The sequence below is a fragment of the Ascidia mentula genome, chromosome 1 (genome assembly GCF_947561715.1).
Source record: "Ascidia mentula chromosome 1, kaAscMent1.1, whole genome shotgun sequence".
Classification (NCBI taxonomy): domain Eukaryota; kingdom Metazoa; phylum Chordata; class Ascidiacea; order Phlebobranchia; family Ascidiidae; genus Ascidia; species Ascidia mentula.
The window spans coordinates 27,201,110-27,227,672 of record NC_138566.1 but is presented as its reverse complement, the minus strand read 5'-3'; the positions used below and the strand labels follow the sequence as shown (position 1 = coordinate 27,227,672).

Genomic DNA, 26,563 nt, shown 5'->3' with positions numbered 1-26,563 from the left:
GTTTGCAAAATTGTTTTTGCTTTCGGCAAATTATTTCGGAATTTTGTCCCAAAGAGTTTAAAACAAACTTTGCTTAGTTGTGTATCAGATGTTTATTTTGTAATGCACCCTATGGCCAACAATACTCAAGGATGCCACCGTGCGGATAACACGCTGGTAGACAAAAAAAAATAGAAATTATGAAAAGACATTGTTTATTGGGAATAAAACGACGACAACTACACAACAACTCCTGGTCTCCACTGCCCTCTGGTGGATGAAACACAATACTCCTTTTGTTCGATTCGTCCCAAACGGGTCTATACGTCACTGTGACGTCATCGATCGCATGGCAACCTCCACTGTTCATCATCATCGCTCTCCGAACTCTCGTCGTTATTTTGTGCCCTCTAGTGTGAAAAATGTTGAATCAAACAATTGGTGGCGGGTTTGGTTGTGGTTTAAACTACACAAGTGATATAGGGGATGTTGTCCATGGTTGCACCGTCATGTAAGAACCTGACTTAGCTTGAACTCCTTTGTATTAACGTGGACGGTTGTTTTTATCACGACCTTTGTCGTTTTAGTTGTTTACACATTCTGAGCACCGCCGTGTTCTTAGTTGTGTAATTCGGGGTAAACAATGCGTATTTGCTGTAGAGTGACGTCATCACTTACCATTCTCATGAAATCGACCAGTTTCGTTGCGTCACTTCCGGTACTTAGGTCCACAAAATCGACGGGCATCCGGTAGCTCAACATTTCGCTAGGTTGCAGCAGAGAGTCGTGTCCGGTAAAGCGGAACTGACCGCACACTGCGCCATCTGCTGGAAAATGTTTCTAATTAATGTAGGTTCGGGTTTTTGTACTTCAAGTCAGTCAAAAAGCTCAGTGGAACACGTGGTTTCCCTACACATACAGCGGCTTGGCAGGTTTTTTTGTAAAGCCGGAATGTAGGACGTTGTTCGTGAGTGACTGCGGACGTTCACATGGACCGCATGTCACGATATCCGGACACAGGGTAATAATACCAACTATGTCGTCATAAAGCGTGCGAAAGCCAGGACATCAGTTACAAGATGGCTAGGTTTGGGTTCTACACAAGATTGTTGCGAGAGTGCAAGACACGGTGAGAAAATTTACTCAACAACCTTAAAGAAAGTTACTACGCACGCAGTTATGTTAAATATGTCAGGGTAGAAGTAATATTGGTGGCTGCAATAATAAGAAAAAAGTTTTTTTTGTTAACCAGAAAAAAAGTAAAATTTATTGTTCAGGTTGGTAAATTTGCCCAGGAAAGCCTACAATATTGTTGAATTATTTGCAATTATGTGCTACGAGTTAAAACTATGATGCGAATAATTCCAATATTTTTGTCAGTTTTTAGAAAGCAGCAGTGAAATTCTTTACTAAAACAAACTTACCGACACGTTTTAGATCTACAGACTGGGTATTTTCTTGAAGTTGCCCAGAATTTAATTCTTCCCATGAAAATAACAGAGAGTCTGTGCTCTTCTGATAAGGGTTAAAATCAATTATCCACATTCCTCCCTTTAACAAAAACAATTTAAATATTCACACAAATAGGCAACCAAATATGCTGGGTGTGGCAATACTTGTGTTTAGAAAAGCGAAATAATTAAAATGGAAACATGAAAACTTACATCTCTCTTTTTGTAAACATCCACAACAACTACAAAAAACAAAAATCATTTTTAGGAAGAAGCAATTTTAATTATTTCTCGTTTATGTAAAATATCTCAAGCACCACAAACTTAAAACAGTTTGCAAACAATTGTCTTCTACTTACAATCCAAATCCATGAATTTTCCAATAACTTTTTCAGCAACAAAACGACTGATGGCATCGGCTAAATCATATTTGTCCAACTCAATGTAGTCATAGTACTGTCTGTGGTTCCTCTGACTAATGCCAATTAAAATATTTTCCTTTACAAAGCAACGGAACTCCATTCCTTGTACTAGATTGGCCCACTTTCGCAAAACAAGCTGGAAAGTAGATTGTTACACCACATGTTAATAGTGAAGGCTTATATAACATTTATATGTTCCCTCGTTCTTTAAAACATAGACGGAAGTCACAACAAAAGATAAAAGTTTAACCGACCTCATGTTGAATAAAGTTTCTATCAATCGGTTCTTCACAACCTTCGAAAGCTGATGTCAAGTCATGCATGACAAAATCTGAGCTCTTCAACAATAGAATAATTTCACCTGAAAATTTTCAACGAACTTTTGCTCAAAAGCTTGTTTAACATCTGATACTGGCAGGCAGGCATGATGTGGAACAATTGCCATCAAGTGATTGAGAGATCTGTTTTACCTGGGGTCGTGCATTTGAGTGAATTGCAAGTCATCCATGCAGCATCTTTTGGCGAGCTCCAGGTTAGCTTTGGAAAAACTTTTCCTCCAAGTTCATCAATAGCCTTCGTAATAGTTTCCAAAAGACTCGAAAAAGTAGGTCCAGCTATCTGTAGTCAACAAAATACATACTTTTTTGAAAAATATAATTCTAATGATCTTACCTCTGATTGGTCGGTTGTCTGTTCGTCCCAGTGTGAAAGATTGTTTTCATTTTCTTCATCTTCTTCATATTTGTTTTCGACATTAAATCCTTCCGGCAAAACTAGAGTTCCGTTGTCTTGAAGGTAACTCACAAAATCAGCGGGTAGCGGAATAACTACGCTAAAAAATAAACGCATGGTGTTGCTGGTGTTGTTAATGAGATATGGACTTCAACCAAGCAATTTGTAGCAACAGTTCAAGGTACAACATCCAAATATTAAATTTGATTAGGAATATACGCAACAATGTTACATCATCGATCCAAATGTTTAGGCCACCAGTCAGGCCTGTACGGGAATATTTCAACATATCTGTCCGAACAAAAATGTTTCATCTCAAGACAATCCAACTTCATCAATGCCAGCCCTTGGCCTTTACCATTGGATGACCTGATTTTTCCAGTAACTTTGCCATCTTCATTATAAATCTTTTCATTTTCAACAAAACGTAAGTCACTTTGTGTTGTAAAAGGAAGCAGTCTTTTTCTGATTACTCCAGTGTGATATGTACGAGCTGTTAGTTCTTGGCCAAGATAACATCCTTTATCAAAACTGATCCCATTCAAAAGGTCAATATTGCTTTCCAAAGGTGAACACTTGCCAGGAGGCAAATCGATTACACCTTCCGGTATTCCCATCTTCAGTCTGTGGTCATGGTAGATATCTACATCATCTGTTGTCAGCTCGACCTTTGGTCTGTCTGTAATAATTCTCCATCCCATTGTAGAAGATCGTGGATCTTTGCAAACCACCTGGTCGGTTGGAAATCCTAATGAACCCAATTCAGTTTCTGGTGGAGCAACCAATTGCCACACAGAGATGTCGGCAGCATGAGAAATTGCCACATCTTTACGAAGTTTGTACATTTTTAGACTCTTCATGACTTTGTCTTGGGATTTCCCCTCACATTCCAGTAATACCGCTGTCTCCTGGTTTTCAGACAACCAGTACATCATAAAATCATGCATTATTCTCCCTCTTGTGTCGAGCATCATTGCAAACATGCGTTGCTTCGCTTGAAGTTGAAACACATCGTTTGTAACCAAACCTTGCAAAAAGTCAAGTGTGTCTTTCCCTGATAACTTCAGCACATTTCTGTGCTCTAGTTTTATTAAGCTTGGCTTAGTAATAAGATTGTTATTACTACTGCTGCATGAAAGGGTTCTACAAATATGTGAAATTAACTGTTTCCGAGGCGTGGTAAGAAGCTTAAAGCAATTTGCAAAAGTCATTTTGACACGTTTCATCCATACATACAAAAGAAAGGTTAACGGTATTTCTGAAAAACATGAAACAAAACGTTACCTACCTTTTTATTGTGATTTCCGTAAAACAGTTATACCAGCTAGAGAACTTGCAGTTTAGAATTTGCTGCCTCGTCATTGCAAAAATTTGTAGCTCGAATAATTAAGTTTCCAAATAATTAAAAGTTGCAGAGGCACTACTGTAAAATATGAGTCAGCAGTTTTGAATTACAAATGCTTGAGGTATGTGTGTTTTATTTTATTACATTTAACAATTACGCAATATTTGAGTTGCATTAAAATGTAGGGCAAGTTTACAAAAACGCTTTTGTGTAAATCATTATGACGCAGCAAATTTTTACGATGGTTACGTAAATGTGTGTGTATGTGTTTATTTTACGCATGATTGGGTATCGACCAAAGTTCGTCTGTCCACTACCGTTGGTGTGATGCAGAGAGTTAGCAAGAGTGCGAACTTTTACGTCGAACCGCCAACTTTACAGAGTATCAGTTGCTACCATTCTGCTTAAAAGTGTGTCGAGGCCTGGTTTAATAGATTGAGTTTAGTCATTTTAAATGTGTTGATGTCTGTCTCTGTCTGTGTTATTGTAATGTAGGCTAATGCATAAGGCCTATCCTAAATAAGAACTTAATTTTGTTAATTATTATTCAAGACCTTACATAGCAACGAAAGCATTTAGGAAATTAACTTTTACATAACGGCTGACTCGTAACTTCTCTGTGATGGGTGACTGCAGTCAGTCATCTGAAAATGGAAACACAATTGTCGTAGATGAGAAAACTATTTCAGTTCAACCAATAAAAGTAGTAGGACGCCAAAGAAAAGCTTCATTGAAACGTCATCCCTTTCCATGGTTTGGAATTGACATTGGTGGTACATTAGTGAAGCTGGTTTACTTTGAACCACTTTACATCACACCCGACGAGGAACAGACAGAAAAGGAAACATTGAAGACCATTAGAAAATATCTGACCTCAAATACTGCATATGGGGGTACAGGAGTCAGAGATTCACACTTGGAACTGAAGGTTTGTAGAAATACATTCCTACTTCAACTGTTTTGCTTGTTTTCTAAAGAATAAATCAGTTGTTTATCATTTATACGAGGATTTGAATTTGGTAAAAACTACTATTTTTTGTTAAAAATTAAATGTTCAGATAAAAATATTGGCAACAAATTGTTTTAAATGTTTTTCAGAAAGTATCGCTTCAGGGTTATGAAGGGAATATTCACTTCATTCGGTTTCCGACCGACCAGATGCAGTTGTTTGTCAACATGGCAAAAGAAAAGCAGTTTGCGACTTTAATTGATGAAATGCATGCAACCGGTGGTGGTGCATACAAGTTTGAAGAATGCTTTTTGTCTGAAATCAACATAAGGCTAAACAAGCTGGATGAAATGGACTGCCTGGTTAAAGGTTTGTGTAAGTTCCATCAATTTCACATGAACTGAACAAAATTGTATAGGTTTTTCTGAAACATTTTTTTATTTAAAATAAAAGTGCCTCATTTTGTGAGATTATGTGTTGTGTAAAATGTTTGGGACTGGGTGTGTTGTTTACCCCTTGTACTAAACAATGAATGAAATGTAAACTTTATTTGTGGTCTGTTTTCATAGGAATCCACTTTGTTGACCACAACAGCGATGTAAACGGTCATTCTCAATGTTTCTCCATACAAAATCCCTTGTCCAATGATCCAATTATAAAAGTGCCATTTGATTTTCGCAATCCCTACCCTTACATAGTTGTGAATATTGGATCTGGAGTAAGCGTTTTACTTGTGAAATCCCCAGAAGATTATTCAAGAATTTCAGGTATAAAGCATCTCAAGTAGTTTATAAACAAAGGCCATTTGGTGTAACATTATCCAACAACAAAATGTAAGTAAACATTGCAGTCCAACATATTTGTTAACAACCTTCATGTACAAGCTTTGTGAATAAAACAGGGTACTGAACTAATGATCGCGATACGATAGCTGTGATCGCCAAGCAAGGACCCGCGCAGTGGGGCGATCCTGCCAATCATGCCATTGCATGAAATATTACTGCGGTACTGAACTGGTAGTTGTTTTTCTATCAGTACGAAGATGTGATTTACATCAAACAATTGAAGTTATAAAAATGAAATAATAAAAACCATGTAGAATCATGAATCACAACAAACTTATTCCCGAAAACATTGATAGCATTCACCACTTCTATGTGTCAAACCAACAGGAACCAGTCTTGGTGGAGGAACTTTCTTGGGCCTCTGCTGTCTTTTGACTGGGTGCCAGACCTTCGAGGAAGCGATCGAGCTTGCTACACACGGGGAGAGCACAAAAGTTGACAAACTTGTATCAGATATTTATGGGGAGGGAGGTTACACCAAGTTTGGTCTCCCTGGAAATGTTGTTGCTTCCAGGTAAGTTTGTTGAAAACATGGGTGTGAAACCTTCTGTGAAATATTTTTATTTATTTCAATAGCTAAATAAACGCCACTGTGATTTTTTTTGGTAAAATCACTTTCTCGAAAGTTCACCCGAAAAATGCATGGTGTTTAATTTTGTTACCGAAGACGTAGCATTTTTACCAAACATGTTGCATTGTTATGAAAACAAGTTCCATTTTTCGTTCATCCTAGGACAAAATGTCTAGCATCCCGATTTTGAATAATTCTGGATACGCCCATGGCTGAATAACCTTGGTTTGCTTAAAACAAGAAATCCACAACTACAGAAACTTAAATCTTATACTTATATGCATAGGCATATCCAGGACACGGGGATTTCGACAAAAAAATACAGTAGCATTTGTTTAGCTATCAAAATGGGCCAAAATATTTTACAAAAGGGGAGTCCGGACCCCTCGCAGCCCCCCCTGGATAGGCCCTTGCTTATGTATTTGTGTGTTCTGAATGATTTTAATTAGTTGAAAAACTATATGATAGTTATGTTGTAAGGCTATTTTTGTTCATAGTTTTGGAAAGATGAATTTGGAAGAATGTCGGAAGGATGCAACAAAGCAGGACTTGGCAAAAGCAACCCTTGTTACAATCACCAACAACATAGGAAGCATTGCAATGAACTGGGCAATGCGAGAGGTGAGATTTCCATTGTTCTAAATCAAAAAATAAACAGATTTAAAAAGTTGTTGTCATGTAAGGGTGCAACCACAGTATTATTTATGTAACTATTTGACAGAGGATTATGATTGGTAGATTTTACAGAATGTGATATTTTATTGCAGAATGTTGAACGCATTGTATTTGTGGGGAATTTTCTACGAGTGAATCCTTTATCGATGAGACTTCTTGCATATGCGATGGAGTATTGGTCAAATGGAGTCCAGCGAGCATTGTTTCTTGAACACGAAGGATACTTTGGTGCTGTTGGAGCATTGCTTGGCTATGTGACATACTAATTTTGACAGAAACTAGGTCATGTAGTATGCTGCTAATTAGGCGACAATCTTCCATCCAAATGTGCTAATAAGCAAGCAAATTATAAAGTTCGGAAATAATTGCACGGTAGCACCAAGTGTGGACAGGCTCCAAGGCCCAGATGCCTCAACTTCTCAGGGTTTCTGCACAGTATGCAGTTCTTCAGTTGTACATGGTGACCAAAAACTGATTGTTATCATACCCATTTCATTTCCAAACAACACCAAACTACAAAATTTCTCTTTTGAGGGTAAAACTTTTCAGAAAATATTTTTCTGTCATTTCTTCTTTTCTCTGGTAGCAAATCTCAGGACAATACCTTTTAGACATAATACGTTTTGAGCAGTATTTAACAAATATATCCACATCTTTGGGTTTATGTATTTTTTCACATTTGTTTGCTATGTTTTAATTTGTCGATACATCCAGACAAAACTGTCAGCGTGCATTTGTTCTTGTGCAACGCAGTAATGAAATGCCCACTGTTTTTAACACCAGCCTGTGTTGGTTGTGGGACATTAGAGCTTGTTAATTAGCATTGTATGTAATTTAGGGTTAATTGTATTGTACCAAAAACTTAAGTAAGTTTTCTAAAATAATCCCTTGTCTGAGCACATAATAGTTTGGCGAATGGTTGAATCTTTTCTGCTCATTGAAATGTGCTTAATTAGTTGTATATTACATTGCCACAATTAACGGAACGTTTTTTTCTTGTGCATGAACAAAATTGCAAATAAGAGAAAATTACTGGATACAATCGTGCACCCTGAGCATTCATCACAAGTTTTACAAACATTTAAAAATGCATTTTTTTTGCCCCGAGTATTTGTAATGGAAGCATGTTACTTGTTACTTTCTGCAACAAACTGTTTTTCATTTATGACATATATGTTAATTTTTTTCCTGTTGCCATGTTGTATGATAACATTTATAGTTTATGCAAGTTTAATTGTAATGGGACATCCTATAAATTTATTGAAAATGTTTGACAAAATGTGGCATAGAAAGATATAATTACATTTCCATTATGCATGCTTAAAACATATTTTATAATATTTTAATAAAAAAATGTGTTTTAAGCTCAAATTGTACTTATATGCACTATGTTCTATTTGTATCAGACCTGGTTAATAATATGCACATGTGCAAGAAATTTTCTTTATTATTCATTGTGTTCCATTGATGTTTGTCAATTAATAAAATAAGTGGTACAACCAATGCAGTTGTGGTAGTAATTAGTATGCAGCGATTTGTGTGGGATTTTGTTTCTGCTTGAAGTAACAACAGGGTTCGCATTTTATACAAAGTTATTTCGACGACGATGCGAACACGGAACGACTGCAAAAACCGGGGACCTGCAGGGACCTAAGTTTGCAGAACGAAACACTGCCGTATATCTGACTCCTGAATCTATTAAACACTTCTACCAAAGAAACTACCTTTGCGACTTTTAATCCAAACATAAAACGTAACACAAACATACCTTGATTCAAAACAAACAACACAAAACGCGCAGCGTCCAGAGCGTAGTTCTATCGCTTCGAAAGTGTTCTCTATCCTCTGTCCATATCGTTTTCTATATTCCCCCCGGCTTAAGGCCGTGCGACGGTATTTATAATATTTTCGAAAATGAGAAAAATGCGATTATTAAGGAACGTCGATTTCGAAATTAAAAATATAAACCGATTAACACATCTGTGCGAGATTAACACATCTGGCGAAATAGAAACGAAGCGATTGACCTACATGCCAGTTGCGCTTGTACGGAATTTCAATACACAAAAAAAAATGACGTTTAATCAAAAAGTTTCTCTACAGACCTACCTCTCAAGCTCGATTGAAATTAAAATGAGTACATTTTTGTGGGGAGCTGCCTGTAGCAAATCAATCAAATGTTTCAAATGAAAATCAAATGAATAAATCATTACATCTATTAATAACTGGTTTAAACATTTGTAATGATAAATCTGTGGTCAGAAAACGCAAATTTAAATCCTGCTCAATCACCCATGACACAGACCACGTGGTTAGCAATGATACAATCTGGCGCAATTCTTCGTCAAGTTGAGGTTTTTCCAAATATTATCAATGAATGGAAACTTGCGAAATATGTTTGCAAACTATGTTGTATAACAATGCAGACATGATGTGTGAATAATATCGGCATTCATGGAGTGTGAACTGCGTTACACTTCTGTAAGTTATTGCAGTGCAGTTAGTTATGAAAGAGATTGAGATTGAGTAGACTAAATGCCTTAAATAGTCACATTTAAACCCTAGACATCTATTGCAACTTATTTTTCATTATTGTTGGATTTCTCTATTGCGATTTAATGGCTGTGTTAAGTATAAAAGTAATATTTAGTTAATTTTTTTGCTAAAACAATTTTGACTGAAGAAGAACTCAACAACAATATTTACTTTTAATGAAGAAAAATTTGAGAAGTTTGGATCGAAATAAATGCAAAAATTATTTTCTGTATTGCGTGAGTTTTAAGTCTTTACAATGGGGAAAAACAAAGAGCCAACGCAGTCACAATCAGAACTTCTTGCAATATCGACAGCAGAGATCGTGCGGGTATTGATCGAAGCTCATGAAGAAAGCAAAGATGTTAACCTCAACAAACTTAAAGGTCAAATATCATCAAAGCATGGATTGAAGTCCCAACCCCGCTTGACTGACATCATTGCAGCGGTTCCAAGCCGCTACAAACGTGCTCTACTGCCAAAACTAAAGGCAAAACCAGTCAGGACTGCAAGTGGAATTGCAGTGGTTGCGGTTATGTGCAAACCACATAGATGTCCACACATTAACATGACCGGTAACATATGTGTGTATTGCCCTGGTGGTCCGGACTCTGACTTTGAATACTCGACCCAATCATATACTGGCTATGAACCCACTTCCATGAGGGCCATCCGGGCCCGATACGACCCTTTCCTGCAAACACGCCACCGTGTGGAGCAACTTAAGCAGCTCGGACATTCAGTTGACAAAGTTGAGTTCATTGTAATGGGCGGGACGTTTATGTCTCTTCCCGATAACTACAAAGATTACTTCATCCGAAATCTACACGATGCTTTGTCTGGACATGTGAGCAGTAATGTTGCTGAAGCTGTCAAATATTCCGAACGAAGCAAAACAAAATGTATCGGCATCACCATAGAAACCAGACCAGACTATTGTCTTAAAAAGCACCTCAGTGAGATGCTCAGTTATGGGTGCACACGACTTGAAATTGGTGTGCAAAGTGTGTATGAGGATGTGGCGCGTGACACCAACCGAGGGCATACTGTAAGAGCAGTGACCGAATGCTTCCAACTTGCAAAGGATTCCGGCTACAAAGTGGTCGTCCATATGATGCCCAACCTCCCAAACGTGCCCCTGGAGAGGGATATTGAACAGTTTGTTGAATTTTTTGAAAATCCAGCTTTCCGTGCCGATGGGTTGAAGATTTATCCAACACTTGTAATACGTGGAACGGGGTTGTATGAACTATGGAAAACTGGGAGATACAATAGTTACTCACCTTCTACTCTTATCGACCTTGTGGCAAGGATTCTGGCTCTTGTCCCTCCATGGACTAGAGTGTACAGGTAACTTGGCTTGATTTTTGTTGCTGTTACTTTGACATCACACAGTTCTATTCATAGTTTTGCTCAAATAATTTGCTCTTTTTAAGTTTCGAGTCAGTTAATTGTGTACAAGATTGTGCTTGAATGCTTGTATAAGTAATGTTGTGTTTGTGAATTGTTGCAGAATCCAGAGGGATATACCAATGCCACTAGTGACCTCTGGTGTTGAGCATGGTAACCTGAGAGAGCTTGTCCTTGCCCGAATGAAGGATCTTGGCACCACATGTCGAGATGTCAGGACTAGGGAGGCTGGAATTCAGGAAATCCACCATAAAGTGAAACCTTATGAGGTGGAATTAATAAGAAGGGACTACACGGCTAATGGTGGGTGGGAAACCTTCTTGTCCTATGAAGACCCAGAGCAGGATATTCTCATTGGGTTGCTTCGATTAAGAAAGTGCTCTGCCGATGCATTCAGGCCAGAGCTGAAAGACAAAGGTGTTTCAGTAGTACGAGAGTTGCATGTTTATGGCAGTGTTGTACCAGTCAGTTCAAGAGATCCTGGAAAATTTCAGCATCAGGGGTTTGGCACACTCCTCATGGAGGAGGCGGAGAGGATTGCCTTGGAAGAACACGGCTCAACTAAGGTCACTGTAATATCGGGTGTGGGAACAAGGAATTATTACCGTAAGCTTGGTTATGAGCTTGATGGTCCTTATATGTCAAAAAGTCTGGTTTAAATTTGTTCGTCTTTGTATATGCCAGATCTATGTGTCTTTGCATACTTGTTTTAATATGGACAACTCTGTCTTCTAGAGGTCTAAGATTGTGAAATACATTTTTTTTAGCTTGGACTGATATTTAGGGTTTCAGGTGGAGATAGATCATGAAGATTATTTTTGGGTTCTTTACTTTAATATTGTGGTGTATTGCTGAAATATTTGCCCAATACTTTTTTTTTGTCATATGTATTTTATTTTCATTCTGGAAGCGTAAGGCTTTTCAACCAGTATTCATAAACATTAAACTGATTTTGTTGCTTGTGTTTCTTCAGCAGGTATGTAGTAGTGTAATGACAGGTGGCATAAAAAAGCTGCAGCATAAATTAATACCAATAAGCTTTCATTCTTTCCTTTGCAAACTCAATTGGAGATCAAAGATGACGAACAGCCAGTTTGAATACGTCCGGAAATTTGAACTTTCTGATGTCTGTCTGCCAAACTGCTGGCCTGTAGTGAGGATAGATGGAAGAAACTTTCACAAATTCTCTGACAAACACGAGTTTCAAAAGCCCAACGATGAAAGATCGTTGAAACTAATGACGAGAGCTGCAAGGGAGGTTTTAAAAACAATGATGGACATCGTTCTGGCATACGGACAAAGTGATGAATATTCATTTGTTTTCAAGAAGTCAACAGATTCGTTCAACAGGAGGGCAAGGTAGTTACAGGTACTTAGTCTTAACCAGGGTCACACTTATAAACTGATTTTTACCATTCTTCTGCACTTTGTAATATTTTTTTTTAAATGTATTTTAGGTAAGACATACTGGAGAAAAATGAAATTAATTAATAAGAAACTGTAATAATTAAACAGTCAGTGATGAATACATAGTACCCTAGCCAGTTTATTACCCTTTATTAACTGACATAATCCGTAGTGTTAGTTTGTAGCAACAATCTAGGGTTAACACATTATTGTGTATTTCAGTAAGCTTTCCTCTGTGGTCGTTTCTCAATTTGCATCCGCTTTTGTTTTCCACTGGAAGACGTACTTTCCCGACCAGGAATTACTTTACCCCCCATCATTTGACAGTCGCACCATTCTCTATCCAAGTGATAAAAACCTCCGAGACTACTTAAGTTGGAGACAGGTTGATTGTAAGTGGAACACAACAAAAAAATGTTTTAAATGTAAATTAATTGTGTTGAATTCTAACCAGGCCATGTGAACAATTTGTACAACACAACTTTTTGGGCTTTGGTTCATTCAGGGATTTCCCCATCAGATGCACAACACTCACTCAAGGTAATAGCTCCATTAAGTGGTCGGGTTTTATCTAGTATGTTTCTACCTGGTGGTGCTAAAGAGTTGTCAAACCCATGCTAGTCTTAACTTTTTTGCCACTTTTTTTATTAGTGAAATAGTAAACGTACATTGCGGGATGCTCATTGTGATTGTTTTTCCAGCTCAAGTATGTTCTTTTTTTAAATTTTGAATTAATATCTGTGGGTGAATCATAAAGAATCAATGATTGGTTAAACGAGTATACCAGATTCAAGGTCAAGGTCAAACCACAACGGCAACTTACCAATTGACCTTCATATCGTAATCAGACAATTATCGTACAGACGAATAAGAAATTATTATCACCTCCAGTACCGACCGATAACACTTCACTTGTTCCGCCAACTTCAGCTGTGGTGAATGCGACACAGTTTGGAGGTTAAGTGTCGTTTCCTCTTCAAACAGCTGCCCCCCGTTACCCAGGTGTAACAGTGACCTTTTCACCTTGACGTTTTGTTTTCTTCCCTTGCAGGGCACCGTATCCGGGGATAAGAATGAGATCTTATTCTCACAGTTCGGCGTCAATTACAACAAACTCGATGAAATCTTCCGTAAGGGAACGGTTGTAATTCGAGACAAGGTAAAGTGGCCACGGTTATTTTTAGCCTCCAGTCCAGGCGCCAAGATTAGCTTCTAAACTCCATTTAAACCGCTGGCCCTCCCGTATCGCATTCGGCCGTCGGGTATTTTGAGAGATGCTTGTAAGCTTGTTCCGGTGAAGTGGTCGCCTTTGAAGTCGGCCGGCCGAACACGTGATATGCGAATTCGTTTTATGCAATTTATGTCAACTTCAAAGCAAGATTTCCAAAGTTGCTTGTTTGTACGTTGGGTGCGGGGTATTTTGTGTTTAACTTTTAGTTTCTATTTCCAGATTTTATTCGACATAAATCGCCTGAGCGCCAAACTCGTGTCCGTGTTAAACCAACTGACATTTATAAAACCAAATGTATCCCAAAACACTACTTTGTTTGTTGATTTGAATTCGAACCAAAGTATCAGTTAATAATCTGTTTATTTATCACTTAAACACAGAAATTTTTTGATTAAATAAAAAACTGTGAATAAAAATTTGTATGTCCATTGCTTTGTTGTAAAGTTGTAGAACTACAATAACATTATACCTGGCAGTGACAGGATCTAGTTGTGGTATTTTGTGCCATCCAAGAAACCGCCTGTCGCCCAAAAAAATGTTGATTTAACATGTAGTAAACCACATATAGTGATTTAACGTATAGTGTTCGCTTTAAGCGTGGAACGGAATCAAACATGGCTTAAATAGTATGATTTCTATTGTGCAGACAGTGAAGAATTCGACATCCTCGGAACCAAAACTCGACAAAAGTAGAAATTGTGACAAAAAAACAACATCATATGTGGAACTTCACGTGGATATCATCAAAGACGTGTTCTGGGAAAACCACCCACACATACTAGAGTCGTGATATTTTAAGATGAATTTTGGTGTTTCGATCTTTGTACAACGTCTGCCCACATATGTACGAAGATGGATTGTTCATTCATTCCACACAACCGCCGTCGAAACTGGTGGTCTGTTGATAAACTGCTTTCAATTGATGCAAGGAATATATGGAACACCGTGTACCTTTGAAGTGGTTCTTGCAGTGAATGATTCCAGTGAAACGAACACGTCAATTCAAAAATGCCACATAATACAAATACCAAACGATTACAAGGCTACAACGCCTAGTTGATCAACAGAAGGGGTCTTAAAATAAAGCTTCGAAAGCACTGCAGGTGGCCTCGCTTCTACCGGAAAATTTCGTCTTCAACGTTACGTGTTTTTGTCCTGATTTTGTGACCCTTTAATACTTTTCAATAAACAACATTTCGATAAAAGCTGTTTCAACATAAAATTTGTTATAATTTAGTGGATTTTTTCATTGTTTTGTAAGCGAAGTTGTGCTTGCTTGAGTGGCCAAAGGTTTTTATTCTGGATGGCAAAAACCCCTTTTTTGTGCGCTTGTAAGACCTCCAAGAAAGTACTGTTGTATTTGAACGTATTGTGCAGAATCACAGGAACTTTAAACCGATCTGCCGCATATCGTTGGCATGACCTACTTTCGGCGGCTGTATGAATACTTGATCATGTTTACACGTGGATTTCGAGCGGAAAAGTTCGACAATAGACGACTGTATTCATGCCTCGACCGCAATCCGGCAGTTTGCAATCAACCGTAGCAGAGTTTTGCTGCAGGAGAGAGGTCGGGGTGCGGCAGATTTCTGCTGCAATGAGAAGTTTCCCACGATTGTCAACCCCCAGGTCTCGTGTTGATCCTCCGGGGTCAGCTTCACACAAAAGCTGATTGATTTTGTGAAAGCAAACATTCGGTTGGTCGCCACACACGCTGATGCCGTGTTTATGTAGAAAAGGTCGGAGAAACCAAAGCAGCGCTTGATTACGTACGTGTTTCTGCTGCGCTCGACGAAGCGGAAAAGTTTGTCAACGTTGGTCGTTATAACAAAGAACCGAATGAAATTATGATTATTGACGTCACACAAGGTTCCTTCCAGTAAATGGGATGAGAGCACTCATGTCGATGGAGCGCAGGGCTTTCAACTTTGACCACGAACCCAATTTCGTTTTAATCTGATCTTATCCCGCTTCTCGTAACCACCTTCCGAGCATTAATCCGGACCTAGAGGAACCATGTGTGGATAAGAGCATTTCCCCAACCACGCACCGTGATGTTGAAGTTTTGCCTCGGAAAGCGTTTTGGTTCTCGAAGAATAGACCTCATTGTGTCAAACTCTGCAGTGACCCCGTAAACCTTGGATCTGCCGCCGTTGATCCCTACTTAGACGTCCTATATATCTGTATATGGAAGCCTGAGCCGGCCCAACCCTCCATTTAAGGCAATCTAGGTGTCACGTTTCGACAGAAGATTGTCTGATCCTCGTTTCTCCACTTGCCTGATGCCCCATGCACTTGTGTAATGCTCGCATCTAAAAATAATTTTTGCAAATCTTTTGTCACCTGCATTCCGTCAGTCCAGTGTTGACAACGTGGTGCGTTTTCTACGTTCATTTATCATGGCGATACAAATGTTTTGGTGGCAAACCTATAGCTCTAGATGAAAAGTGTGCAATGCATTTGCACTACGCGCCATGACGATCACAAGCTTTTTCGCATCTGAAATTGAAATCAACGAACTTGAGCAAAAATTCGACCGTTTTTTGAAGCGTTTAATCTGTGCTTACAGTTTGGTGACCGCAGCGGATTGTTGTACGGAAGATTCTGCATATATCACTGATGTGAGTCGCGATCGAGTCTGAATCAAAATGGCCACATGGTGCTCGCGGGTGTTCCTGCCCTGGAAGGTCTGCAGGCAATTTGTGTAGGAGGTCTTTGAAGAATCAGACGATGAATCATCCACTTTGTGACAGAGTTGCAGGAATCGATTTGTTTCAAAATCCGCTCGTTTGCGATGAACCGCATCTATAAAAACAATGACTAATAATAGAAGTAGAATGCCCGCCGATTTTTCGCACGACTTAGAACCTCCCCAACTATCTATAATCTCATCTTTCGTTGAATTCGGAAAACGATAGATTTTCTGATGTTGTTCCACTGTTGTTTTGCGGCAGTTTTTATTGACAGGGGAAACAATTCCGCAACACTCAATGTTAGCGAAAATATTAGATTGTTGTTCCTACAGTGGCTTGTAGTGATTTCACATAAATCATAAAAAATAGCCGATTGTTATTCTTGTGAAAAAACTCGTGGCTTTTGAAAGAGCATCCATTTGAATATGTACGCAATATATTAACGCCATGGAGATCATACACATTATATATTTTGTAAAATTACAGTACTTGGTTCATTTATCGCAGACTCCTTCAACGTTATATGGTTGAATGATATCGTAGGAAATGTGACAGTCTATGCGGCATTGGAAAGTTCGTTACACGATGAACAGATAATAAACACGATATTCAATTGCTACAAACACGATCATATACGCGACTCTCCCTGAAACTCGCAAAAGTCTTAGTTTTCGGAAATGGCAAATTTGCCAAACAAGGAGTTCTTTTTTTTTCTGCCAATTTTGCGATGGAAAGCGAGATAAGATGCATGGATTATAAACGCCGGGCCACGTGGGCCACAACGCCACGAATAGTGGCTTGCATTCAGCCAATCGGATTATGATAGATTGAGCCAGCTATTTGGGTTTTAACAGTTTATTTTTGCCTTAAATCTAGAAAGTAGGCGGTTCATTGCGATGGTAGCTAAGCAGATTCGGCTTCGGTTTTATGTAAACACTTAATTAACCTCCAAAGTGGATTGTTCCCAGAAAACAGTCGCACTCTTTATGCCAAATTTTGACGGTGAAAAGTGACCGAGTAATCGCTCACAATGTTGAGTGCTGATGTCAAAGTTTTGCGGGTGCGGCAATATATCGGTACATCCGCTGTTTAAAACCACAGACACGTCCGTTCGAGTGCTCGATCACAGTTGGCTCATTGTCCACACACAATTCCACACACCGCACGAACCGAGGTTCGCAGCTATTTCCGAACACTTTCGTGGAAAGGTTTTTGCTTTATTTTAAATCTCACAGCAAACCATTGTGGCTGTACTCAGTACTGAGTTCATTTAGTTTTATTTAACTTGAAGTTCAAAGAAACGCAAAGTGCCACATTTACAACAGTGATTTCCAACCGGTGTGCCATTTGTAACCTTCAATGGTGCCGGTGTTTTCACAATACAATTTTTTGTCATATTTATGGAAATCATATACGATGCGAACGTCCTTCGGTTTTCCAATAGGTGCCTTGAAACCTTTCTGGCGTTTTGTGGGTGACGTAAGCTATAAATGGTGGGAAGCATTAATTTGCAAGACGCTTGAGGGGTTTGAATAGCATTTATTTAACACGGAAATGTTGCTAAAACACTTTTCTTCAAGCAAATTTAGCGGAGTTTGAACCGTATGTGGCTGTCATTGCCATAGTGTACGCCAACGCAAACAAGTTAGTGCGTGGCAGTGCCAACAATCCTGATAAAAAAGTCTTGACGCAAGCAATTCTGACGACGCAAAACAATTCAAATAAAGACCGGCGTCATTCCAGCAAGTGACCTCATTTTCCCACGCCCACCCTTTGTACGGAACTCGCAGTAACTTGGACGGACGCACTATGACGTCACACATCCTTTTTGTGACCTGGAAATCGTGCTTTTCAATGAGAAAAATATTTGCACTTCAGTAGCTATTACAGACCTATTGCAACAAACCTTATGCGAATCGGCCCAGAATTTCCCCCTGCTATCACGTGTTCGCGGCTCCCGCTTGTCTGCAATCCACAGAAATCGTGGCATCAAAGCCGCACTACGTCATTCAGTCATCGATAAGCAAGTTAAGTTTGGCTTTTCTCATCGGATAAAACCACAGTACTCTCCTTCCCCTGCACGTACCACAACACCGGATCGAACTTCGACCAAACTGTGATATTATGATGTGATTGACGCACTACAATTGGGTATTGTGATGCGTTCCAAAACAACTCTGTTTGCGTCATTGTTTCGAAACAAACACGCATTTATCACATCATAAAAAACTTGTGTCACGTACAAAGACGTTTTCAATTATTGCTGTTTTTGGTACATATTAAAAGAAAATAATTTTTAAGGAATTCTTTTGTTCTTTGTATTTTCCCTGGTTACATGACAAGAGATATTTCAGAAACATATTTGTCTGAAACCGTTTTAATTAAATCAAGTTTTAATGAAATTCATGCAAACCTTTGCCACACCTTAATACCAAAACGTCTCCGCCTTAATCAACGCCTTAATTATGGTTTCGCAAGACCAAGGGTATTAATTCAAATAGAAATAAATTTCAAAGAATTTATTATGTTGGGATTAGCCTTCCGACAAAGTCCGTTTAAATTTGATGGTCACGGAACATTATCGTCACGCTTATGGGATATAAAGTCTCTACTTAGTCACGTGTGTTTGTTATGTGTATGATAAGTAAAGGTCAGTTAGAATTAGGGAAACGCGTCTCACGTTTTGCAAAAACAAACAACTTTGCACAAGATTATGAAGGAAAATACAGTGGATTAGCAAAAGCATGGATTGTGCGATGAAACTGGACAAGAATTAGCTTCGGTCTGCAATATTTTACAAATTTATAATCTCAATGTGGAATTGTATTTTCCTGGTGGAATGAAGCGTTTAACTCATACAATTATAAAGTATTCTTAGTTCACAGAAACTTTGTAAGATTCAAATCAAGATGGAAGTTGTCAATAGCTGCCACGCTCAAAGCACGTGAAAACCATTTCAATTCTGAGCAAGTTTCTGTTGTTTGCCGTAAGTGACGTCATCTAATGGCCGACTTTACCTGGACAAGATTTGCTTGGACTTTTCAAGCCACACGCGGCAACAGTTCGGTTAATTTGCTACAATGACGAGTCTTTGGTGTCTTTTCCTTCAATGTCAACTTGTTATTTCAACTGATGCACGTGGATATGACAATGCATAATCGATTCAGTGAGAATGATATGCGTGTTGGTCTCCACAATCTGCACCCTGAACTCCGACATTTCGTAGACACAACGCTCTTCGTGCAGATGGAAAAGGTCAATGAATATTTCTCAGCAGTGACGTATGCACCTGGCCTCGGGGTCCGACGCCGCAGAAGGAAGGGCTTGCCTCCTTTTTCGCCGGTTCTGCGGTTTTTCTTCGAATATAAAACGTCACAACGCGATGTGTTCCGTCGTCAAGTTACTCGAAGCTGTGGTTGAGTAAAGTGAAATCCAGACGAACGAAAAACCCATCGCTACCATTTCATCCAATATATCTACAAAACGGTAAGAGATGAATATTTGAGTTTTACTAATTTACGTCGTAATTATTCAAACTGTTTGCATAAAATAAACGATATACAAAACATTAATGTTGCTTTGATTTAACTCAGAATTGATGTTAATTTCAGATGCACGATAACATGATGAAGTTGTTTCTCTTTTCTGCTGCTTCGTTGCTTCTGTTATTCTGCACCCAGACCTGCGCCCGCAGCATTAGGTGAGTTTAACAAATAACATTTTCATGTTTATTGTTCATTTGTGTAGTAATTTTGCGTGCGAAATACAAGTGTTTTTTTTTTGTGTGTGAACGCTTGTCAATAAAAACTTTTGAAACCACGTGTTTCGACCAAAACTGACCGGAGTATTTTTCCTTGTAGTAAACGTCAGTCGTACCGCCACGACTCCATCCACCGTAGAAGGCGTGAGTTGGAAGCGATGTACAACCGACTTCAACTTATCAAGATTCTGACAAACCCTGGCCCAGACCCGACCAACAGGGTCGCTCTTCGTATTGAACTGGACCAGCAACAAGACCATCAGGTGGCAGCAAGGAAGTCTTCGTCTCTGCACAGGCGGATCGTTGACCCCAATGTGGTTCATCATGTCCAAAAGGAAATGCAGCTTCGCCAGGAGCATTTGAACGGACATGACAATGAGTCTCTAAACGGGGGGTTCACCTACCTAGTGCCGATCAGCAAGGGTCTGCAGATGAGAGTTCAGTCGGAAAAAAAACTTGCGTCCGCGGAGGTCATGAACACCCCGGCTACAAAGCATTTAACCTACAGAAACCTGAAACGCGAAGTCGGGAAACTCTGCCGGGATGTTAACGCCCGAGTTACAACAGGGATCAGATTCAGTTGCTTTTATGACTTGCCGACCTCGTCGTAATATGAAAAATTCGACATATTTTCGTCAGAGCGCCACAGACTGCCTGAGGTTTATGGCGTTTTTTCATCCTCCTAAGATGCTTCCCCAGCTTTTTTTGCATTTTTTTAATTGCGATCTTAAAACAGATAATGCAAAACTACTGAAAAAACACACCTAAAAAAAAAATTAAATTTAAACCTTGCTCTGATTCGTGAACAATGCATTTCGAGGAGCATTTCTTCTCCTTTTTCCGAGCTACCACCTTGCCGTATTTCCTTTCTGTTCATTTCATCCATTTCTGAGTTCCATTCGTTTAATGTCCGTTCTCTCGTCTTCTTGTGCACAAGTTTTTCAAGATTTTATTTATATTTTTATGAACGTTCCAGCGAGAATACGAAGTTTGAACGAGGCGCTTTTAATAAATCAATTGCACTTATGTTACTTCTGAAAAAGTTTAACAAGGACTTTATTGTTTTATTGGATTTTTAAGGTCAGGGTATTAATTATTAAAAGAGGAATATAAATGACTTCGAAAATCTGTTTCAATGATTTTGGTCAGTTTACTAGAAAGGCATCGAAATTTCCACTAAAACACAATTGCAAAAATCTCCCGGATTACAGCAAAAACTTTTAAACGCAAACAAAACTTGACCCAAATTTGGGCGGATGCCCAAAAATCACCGAGAAACCCTGACAAAGATCATTTGTTCCGCGAAGGCAATTTTTTTGCTCTTTACGAACCAGAATTCCGTCCGCGTAAAACACAACGAGTTTGAATTAATTTTACATTAATTGGTGGTAATTTAATATTGCCGAGGTTAGCAACTTGTTTATATTCCCTACAAGGCGTGGCGTTGTTGCGGCAAACATCGGTAAAGCAGTATTTAATTTTCGATATTTGGACTTTTGTGCAGGTGGAAACCTCTCCAAGATATATTTTCATCCCGACCCATTTTGCAATCAATATTCAACAATGTGATTTAGTGTTTTGAATAATTTTTTAAAGTGAGCCACAGACATGCTTTCGACCTACTTGGTTTCAACAGTGCAGCTTGGTGACTTCTAACAATCTCGTCAGCTAAATAGCAGAGCAAGACTTCCACTTTGTGATGACTCTACAGCCACAATAAAATCACGTGGCGCCAAACTAGGCGCAATCCGAAAATACTGAATGCAATTGTGTCGTCAGGTTCCGCGTCACAAAAATCAAGTATAATCAAAACACTGGTAGTTTGAAACGGTGGCCATGTCTGCAGCTCAGTAACAACATTATTTCCTCTATTGTTTGCACAAATAAAATCGTATCGGTGAGACGCAAAAAGGTTTTTTTTACGATTATGTCATGCAGAATCGTGTCTTTATACGTTTATAGGTTTATCACCAGGTTCACGGTGGCGCGTTGCTTGGTTGGACTAAAACCCATTTATCAAACTCATGAGAGCCATCAGAACATGATTCACGCATAAACAGAAATCGTAAACGAAGATAGAAATCTTATCCGATTTTATAATAAATAAAATTATCGACATCCAGAAAACCTTGGCATCAGCACAGACTGCTGGTGGCCGGTGAAGAAGCAGCACAGATGGCTCGGAAGATACCGGATTCTCTCACAGGTTCCTGCCTTCAATGGTTCGATTGTGCTCCACAGAGCGGAAGGCCTTAGTTTGTTTATTTGTTTACAAGTCGATGGAAGCGAGCTCGTTGCAGCCCGAACTCTTCGCGCCGCGCACGCGATAATTGCCGATATTAGCGAACAAGAATCTTCTTGTCCCGATTGTCCGAGGTCGCTCGCGCGCGGATGGAAATTGCGTTTGATCAAACGCTTATCACACTGTTTACGGCGCCCGCTACGGGCATCGAGATCGGATTTAGTGGATAATCGGCTACACGGAAGACGCCGCAGCGCTAGACGCATTGTCTGCGGTAAGCCATAAGGCAGCAAAGTGGTCGTCGGTCGCTGACGGTCCTTCAGCCATTTTGTCCGAATTCATCATTCACGGAACAGTGCAGGTCGTCACCCTTCGCCTTACATTGATTTTTTTACTTCTCTTTACTGCTAATAGGAGATTAAGGCTTGACCCCAAACAAAATGTCAAACTCCGCGCAACGCGACGTCGTGAGGAGAGACACGATCCCAATTTATCGGTCGGTTGATCGGAAATCGTGGGTGATGTTGTCTTATATAATCTGCACTTTATTTCGTGCTGGGGATGTAGTGATCGCAAACAATTCATTAGTGCAACGTGTCGTGGATTTATTTTAGAGAATTTTATGTTATTTGCAACTTTGTTATTTGAAGCTTTCTGCATTGAAATGCATTCAACCATGATCGTATGGAATTTAATTCGGTTCACAGAACGATAAAATTGAAATTTCTTCTAAAGGAATGAATAAAAAATATTCTTGCAGAGAGATTGGTTTAAATTGGGAAAGTACTTTTTAAAAATAAAAATATTGCCAGTCTTTAAGTCAAGTGCTTTATTTAATATAAAATCTCAACACAGGCGGAACAGAAACCAATCGTCATCGTGCCCTTCCTAACTCCGTATTTACAGAGGGAGGACACAATGCCATTGCTTGCGCTTCTTCCGCCATCTTGCGGTCTCATTTAAAACTCGAAAATATTTGACGCCGAAAACAACTTATGTTTTATTTAGAGAATTGCTTTAAAAATATAATCTGTGCAATTCTAGATATATTTTATTTCAAACCAAATACGCGCATTATATTGCACAAAATTTTGACACTGGCCGGGCAAGTACATTCTCTTTATGAACGTGCCGGTTTGGATAATGCCAAAAATGCCATTAAGGCGTGTCAAATATATTTAGAAAGGCTTTTCCTCCGTTGCACAATGTGCCGTCTTGTTCCCTTATCTCTCCGCATGACGATGATGGGCAATTTTGCGTTGTTACCGGGGTTATTTTCTCAATGGCTTTAACCACAACAAAAAGCTTGTGTTTAACTCGCTTTCATTGTTCATGTGCATGAAGTATATTCAACGCAGAAGTGTTTCATGCAATCGAACGACAAAGCAAAATGGCCCCACTGCCCAGATCCTTATTGGCGTTTGCAGCTATCGTGGAATCTAGAAGGGGTGTATAGTGATCAAGCTTTACCGGTGCGCAAGCGCAAAACTTGCCAGGCGATCTTCACATTTAGACATCACTACCACAGTCATCACGCAACGCAGAGTTTTGAAAGTTCTTGCATGACAGGGAGGGATCACCGCATTGCAAGGGATTTTGCAGTCTAATCTCGTATCCAGAGCATTACACTTCAAAATGCATTTTTTAGACATTTTAGGAGTAATGCAGTGTGGTTAGTTTGTTGCAAGTAGAGGCCGTTTGCGAAATAATTTAGTGGTTTTGGAACATCCAAACTTGTAGGTTTTTTCAATTATAAATACTTGCAAAAATAATTGCAAAATATTGCAATGTATCCAATACTTTTGTTTATGTGCCAAAATAAACAAAATTGCTTTAAGGGCAAGACATTTCGAAAATATATAAATTGTTACTGCGTGAGGTACGTTAAAGTACAAAATATCACCAGCATTGTTCGTAATTTTTCAAGTATTTTTCGAAGGTGACTTTCTTGTTGTAGTTTCTTCTTTTCCTTGGTAAGTTGTTCGCAATTTAAATTAATCTTATGAATGTAGAAAGTTATCTTACGTTGAAACAAATTCCGCAGTTTTATTGTCTTTACATTTATTTTTTAAGCTTTTCAGTAGTTAGCATTTCTATACTTTATTCGATACGAATTAAAAATTGCAAACACACTATGGCAACTAAACCCCCAACTATTGTGTTGTACTGACAACAGTTTTTTTCGTCCAAACGAAAAAATTATACCATGTAACAAAGTAGAACTAGTAGAACATATGACCCATCGGTTTTTAGTGTTGTTGGACTTCCAATAAGGTCTAATCAACTTTCTATACAACACAATATTTAATAAAACGGGATAAACACAAAATGAATAATGAAAGCTAATGTGAAGAAAGAGTAATATGTCTTGACATGTGATACAATTAAGTCTATAAGTATGGAAATAATTTGTTATATATAAATAGCAAAATATAATACACTAAATTAATTTACACTGTAACATACCGAATCAGCAAACCCACCAGATCATGCTACACATGAGATGTGTGTGGTGTTTCACTTGCAAATTGTAATCAACACCCAAGGTTTCTCCACAGTTTTACAGTTTTGGGGTGTGTTGTTCCAATAACCAAGTTACCAGGCAACATTAGAGATTGTATTAAAATTCATCTTCATTTTCTGCAGAACCGTCATCTGGAAGTCGGAAGAAAATTGCAAGATGGGTACAGGTGACGTTGAACCACCGTTCAAACTAACTGGAATCTCAAAATATTTCAATTCGTATACTCTCAAAGGGAGGTTGAACGTAAGTTTATATTGTTATGTGTTGATTACTACTACAGTCAATCAGCAAAGTTAATTAATGTAATATCGATTAGTTTCTTTTGGAATTCAATGTTAAAAATGCATGTCTTGTAGCTTTTAAAAAAATGTACCTTTGCCTGGTTAGGATGTTGGTTTTACATTAGGTTATTTTGCTGTTTGGTGGTTGAGGTTGATAGGTAGATATAAATACGATGCACTATTATTTTTCCTTGTGTTTCAGACTGTTGTGTTTTCCCTTGGATTAGCAGCATTTGGAATAGGTTACATGGTACGGAGAGGAAAGAAGAAGGAAATTACCAAGGAGTGAACAAAACTACAATGTTGTATTTATTTTGGTTTTGCGATTTATGAAATAAAACAATCGACTATGCTTGGTTGGTGATTAAAAGGGTGATAACATAATAATGTCCAATCAACTACCGGAAGGTGTTGTATGTGGCTGTGGAATGGTATGGTCAAAATTGGTTGACCTAACTATGCGTAGCCACTTCCGCTGCATTTTTAAGGAGGTCAAAAGAGTCACTCTGATTGGAAGAGAGTTCGTTTGTAAACAGCCTTTGGTGTGTGAGTCATTATTTTGAGGGAGTGAAAATGTGCCCGCATATTTAGATTTTTTCGGAATGCAAAGGAATGAAAAATCCCAAAGAACAAAAATTAGTATTTTACCAGAGAAATATTTTCCAGTACTGTGTGAAATATGTCATAATTTTATTCAACATGAATCAAATAGAAAAATACAAAACTTCGAATGCGAAATATCTCTTGCTCCGCTAGTGGCGAAATTCCTTGTAACTGTTGTTTGTTGACAACGTTCAAACACCGGCATATTTGAAACTAACGCTATGTTACAAGTTGGTTGGAACGTTAAAGCGCCGACTAAGCTTTGTGTCTACTGTGTAGCACGTTTGTTGTTGAAGTTCTTCCGGTAGCATCAAAGATTTAAAACGTTGTTATTTAGTGTTAGCCTGTAAAGTGAATGTGACTGGCTTGTGTTTTGAAATGCGAAGTTGTTTCTTCACTTCAGTTGTTTTCTATTGTGTGGTTTAAAAAGAGGGGATTGAAATATTTCACTTGTGTTGATGTACAAGCTGAGCTGATGCTAGCTATCAGGAAAAAATGGATTTAAAATATTTGTAAGATAGCGTACAAGAAATAAGCTTGCCTTGTGGTGTGAAAAAGGTTACCACAGTTTGCTGTGGGCTGGATTCTTTGACAAAAAGTAAAGTTAGACCTCATTAATCCAAACCCTCTTAACTCAAAACACATGGAAATTGATTCCTTACCATACATTTCACCCTTTACATTTTCGAATTTATTCTAAATATCCTGCTAAATTGATATTGTGCGAAGATTCCATGTAGTCCGGATTAACAAGGTTTGACAATTCATTTTATGGTAGCCAAGTAAAAATATCGAGGATGTTAAGGGTTTTGTTATGTATCTTACCAAGATTTTCTCAGTAAATTTTACATTAGGTGCTCATATTTTAAGTCAGTCGTCAATGATCAATACAATAAAATAGTAAAATCATT

The 26,563-nt window shown here is 38.6% G+C and overlaps 7 protein-coding genes across 8 annotated transcripts; 5 read left to right on the top strand and 2 right to left on the bottom strand.

Moving 5' to 3' along the window:
* Window positions 1-161: 161 nt before the first annotated feature.
* LOC145899729 (translation initiation factor eIF2 assembly protein-like) lies at window positions 162-4,006 on the bottom strand. The gene is made up of 9 exons (XM_082988634.1): window positions 3,873-4,006; window positions 2,525-2,684; window positions 2,323-2,470; window positions 2,107-2,213; window positions 1,790-1,988; window positions 1,644-1,672; window positions 1,404-1,530; window positions 658-806; window positions 162-389 (listed from the first exon to the last, which is right to left on the bottom strand). Exons 1-9 carry the CDS (start codon window positions 3,944-3,946, stop codon window positions 318-320), a joined length of 1,065 nt encoding a protein of 354 aa, XP_082844760.1. The 5' UTR covers window positions 3,947-4,006; the 3' UTR covers window positions 162-317.
* On the bottom strand, window positions 2,685-3,858 carry LOC145899738 (iron-sulfur cluster assembly factor IBA57, mitochondrial-like). Its single transcript, XM_082988645.1, has one exon. It carries the CDS (start codon window positions 3,808-3,810, stop codon window positions 2,818-2,820), a length of 993 nt encoding a protein of 330 aa, XP_082844771.1. The 5' UTR covers window positions 3,811-3,858; the 3' UTR covers window positions 2,685-2,817.
* A 478-nt stretch (window positions 4,007-4,484) lies between the features above and the next one.
* Window positions 4,485-8,426, top strand: LOC145917816 (pantothenate kinase 3-like). Its single transcript, XM_083003102.1, has 6 exons — window positions 4,485-4,857; window positions 5,028-5,247; window positions 5,448-5,645; window positions 6,051-6,237; window positions 6,792-6,915; window positions 7,062-8,426. The coding sequence occupies exons 1-6, from the start codon at window positions 4,552-4,554 to the stop codon at window positions 7,233-7,235; spliced, it is 1,209 nt and encodes a 402-aa protein (XP_082859228.1). The 5' UTR covers window positions 4,485-4,551; the 3' UTR covers window positions 7,236-8,426.
* Window positions 8,427-9,691: 1,265 nt separating this feature from the next.
* LOC145917888 (elongator complex protein 3) lies at window positions 9,692-11,597 on the top strand. The gene is made up of 2 exons (XM_083003190.1): window positions 9,692-10,851; window positions 11,015-11,597. Exons 1-2 carry the CDS (start codon window positions 9,761-9,763, stop codon window positions 11,568-11,570), a joined length of 1,647 nt encoding a protein of 548 aa, XP_082859316.1. The 5' UTR covers window positions 9,692-9,760; the 3' UTR covers window positions 11,571-11,597.
* A 119-nt stretch (window positions 11,598-11,716) lies between these two features.
* On the top strand, window positions 11,717-14,872 carry LOC145917889 (putative tRNA(His) guanylyltransferase). 2 transcript variants are annotated; one of them, XM_083003191.1, is made up of 5 exons: window positions 11,717-12,270; window positions 12,541-12,710; window positions 12,773-12,858; window positions 13,370-13,477; window positions 14,196-14,872. In XM_083003191.1, the coding sequence occupies exons 1-5, from the start codon at window positions 11,717-11,719 to the stop codon at window positions 14,337-14,339; spliced, it is 1,062 nt and encodes a 353-aa protein (XP_082859317.1). In that variant the 3' UTR covers window positions 14,340-14,872. The 2 variants fall into 2 exon arrangements, with proteins under 2 accessions (XP_082859317.1, XP_082859318.1); XM_083003192.1 differs by having other exon boundaries at window positions 12,131-12,280.
* A 4,763-nt stretch (window positions 14,873-19,635) lies between these two features.
* LOC145909828 (uncharacterized) lies at window positions 19,636-21,033 on the top strand. The gene is made up of 3 exons (XM_082997131.1): window positions 19,636-19,728; window positions 19,854-19,942; window positions 20,103-21,033. Exons 2-3 carry the CDS (start codon window positions 19,854-19,856, stop codon window positions 20,611-20,613), a joined length of 600 nt encoding a protein of 199 aa, XP_082853257.1. The 5' UTR covers window positions 19,636-19,728; the 3' UTR covers window positions 20,614-21,033.
* A 3,104-nt stretch (window positions 21,034-24,137) lies between these two features.
* Window positions 24,138-25,401, top strand: LOC145914397 (ATP synthase F(0) complex subunit k, mitochondrial-like). Its single transcript, XM_083002233.1, has 3 exons — window positions 24,138-24,217; window positions 24,891-25,011; window positions 25,252-25,401. Exons 2-3 carry the CDS (start codon window positions 24,925-24,927, stop codon window positions 25,336-25,338), a joined length of 174 nt encoding a protein of 57 aa, XP_082858359.1. The 5' UTR covers window positions 24,138-24,217; window positions 24,891-24,924; the 3' UTR covers window positions 25,339-25,401.
* The last annotated feature ends 1,162 nt before the right edge of the window (window positions 25,402-26,563 follow it).

Excerpts from the sequence above, each read along its gene's own strand:
- LOC145917888 (XM_083003190.1), top strand. The coding sequence starts at position 9,761 with ATGGGGAAAAACAAAGAGCCAACGCAGTCACAATCAGAACTTCTTGCA. Across the intron at positions 10,852-11,014 it reads CCATGGACTAGAGTGTACAG|AATCCAGAGGGATATACCAA; the intron begins GTAACTTGGCTT and ends GAATTGTTGCAG.
- LOC145899729 (XM_082988634.1), bottom strand. The coding sequence starts at position 3,946 with ATGACGAGGCAGCAAATTCTAAACTGCAAGTTCTCTAGCTGGTATAAC. Across the intron at positions 2,685-3,872 it reads ACGGAAATCACAATAAAAAG|CGTAGTTATTCCGCTACCCG; the intron begins GTAGGTAACGTT and ends TTTATTTTTTAG. Across the intron at positions 2,214-2,322 it reads ACTCAAATGCACGACCCCAG|GTGAAATTATTCTATTGTTG; the intron begins GTAAAACAGATC and ends GAAAATTTTCAG.
- LOC145899738 (XM_082988645.1), bottom strand. The coding sequence starts at position 3,810 with ATGAAACGTGTCAAAATGACTTTTGCAAATTGCTTTAAGCTTCTTACC.
- LOC145914397 (XM_083002233.1), top strand. The coding sequence starts at position 24,925 with ATGGGTACAGGTGACGTTGAACCACCGTTCAAACTAACTGGAATCTCA. Across the intron at positions 25,012-25,251 it reads CTCTCAAAGGGAGGTTGAAC|ACTGTTGTGTTTTCCCTTGG; the intron begins GTAAGTTTATAT and ends CTTGTGTTTCAG.
- LOC145917816 (XM_083003102.1), top strand. The coding sequence starts at position 4,552 with ATGGGTGACTGCAGTCAGTCATCTGAAAATGGAAACACAATTGTCGTA. Across the intron at positions 4,858-5,027 it reads ATTCACACTTGGAACTGAAG|AAAGTATCGCTTCAGGGTTA; the intron begins GTTTGTAGAAAT and ends AATGTTTTTCAG. Across the intron at positions 6,916-7,061 it reads TGAACTGGGCAATGCGAGAG|AATGTTGAACGCATTGTATT; the intron begins GTGAGATTTCCA and ends ATTTTATTGCAG.
- LOC145917889 (XM_083003191.1), top strand. The coding sequence starts at position 11,717 with ATGAAGATTATTTTTGGGTTCTTTACTTTAATATTGTGGTGTATTGCT. Across the intron at positions 12,859-13,369 it reads ATGCACAACACTCACTCAAG|GGCACCGTATCCGGGGATAA; the intron begins GTAATAGCTCCA and ends CTTCCCTTGCAG. Across the intron at positions 13,478-14,195 it reads CGGTTGTAATTCGAGACAAG|ACAGTGAAGAATTCGACATC; the intron begins GTAAAGTGGCCA and ends TCTATTGTGCAG.
- LOC145909828 (XM_082997131.1), top strand. The coding sequence starts at position 19,854 with ATGCACGATAACATGATGAAGTTGTTTCTCTTTTCTGCTGCTTCGTTG. Across the intron at positions 19,943-20,102 it reads ACCTGCGCCCGCAGCATTAG|TAAACGTCAGTCGTACCGCC; the intron begins GTGAGTTTAACA and ends TTTTCCTTGTAG.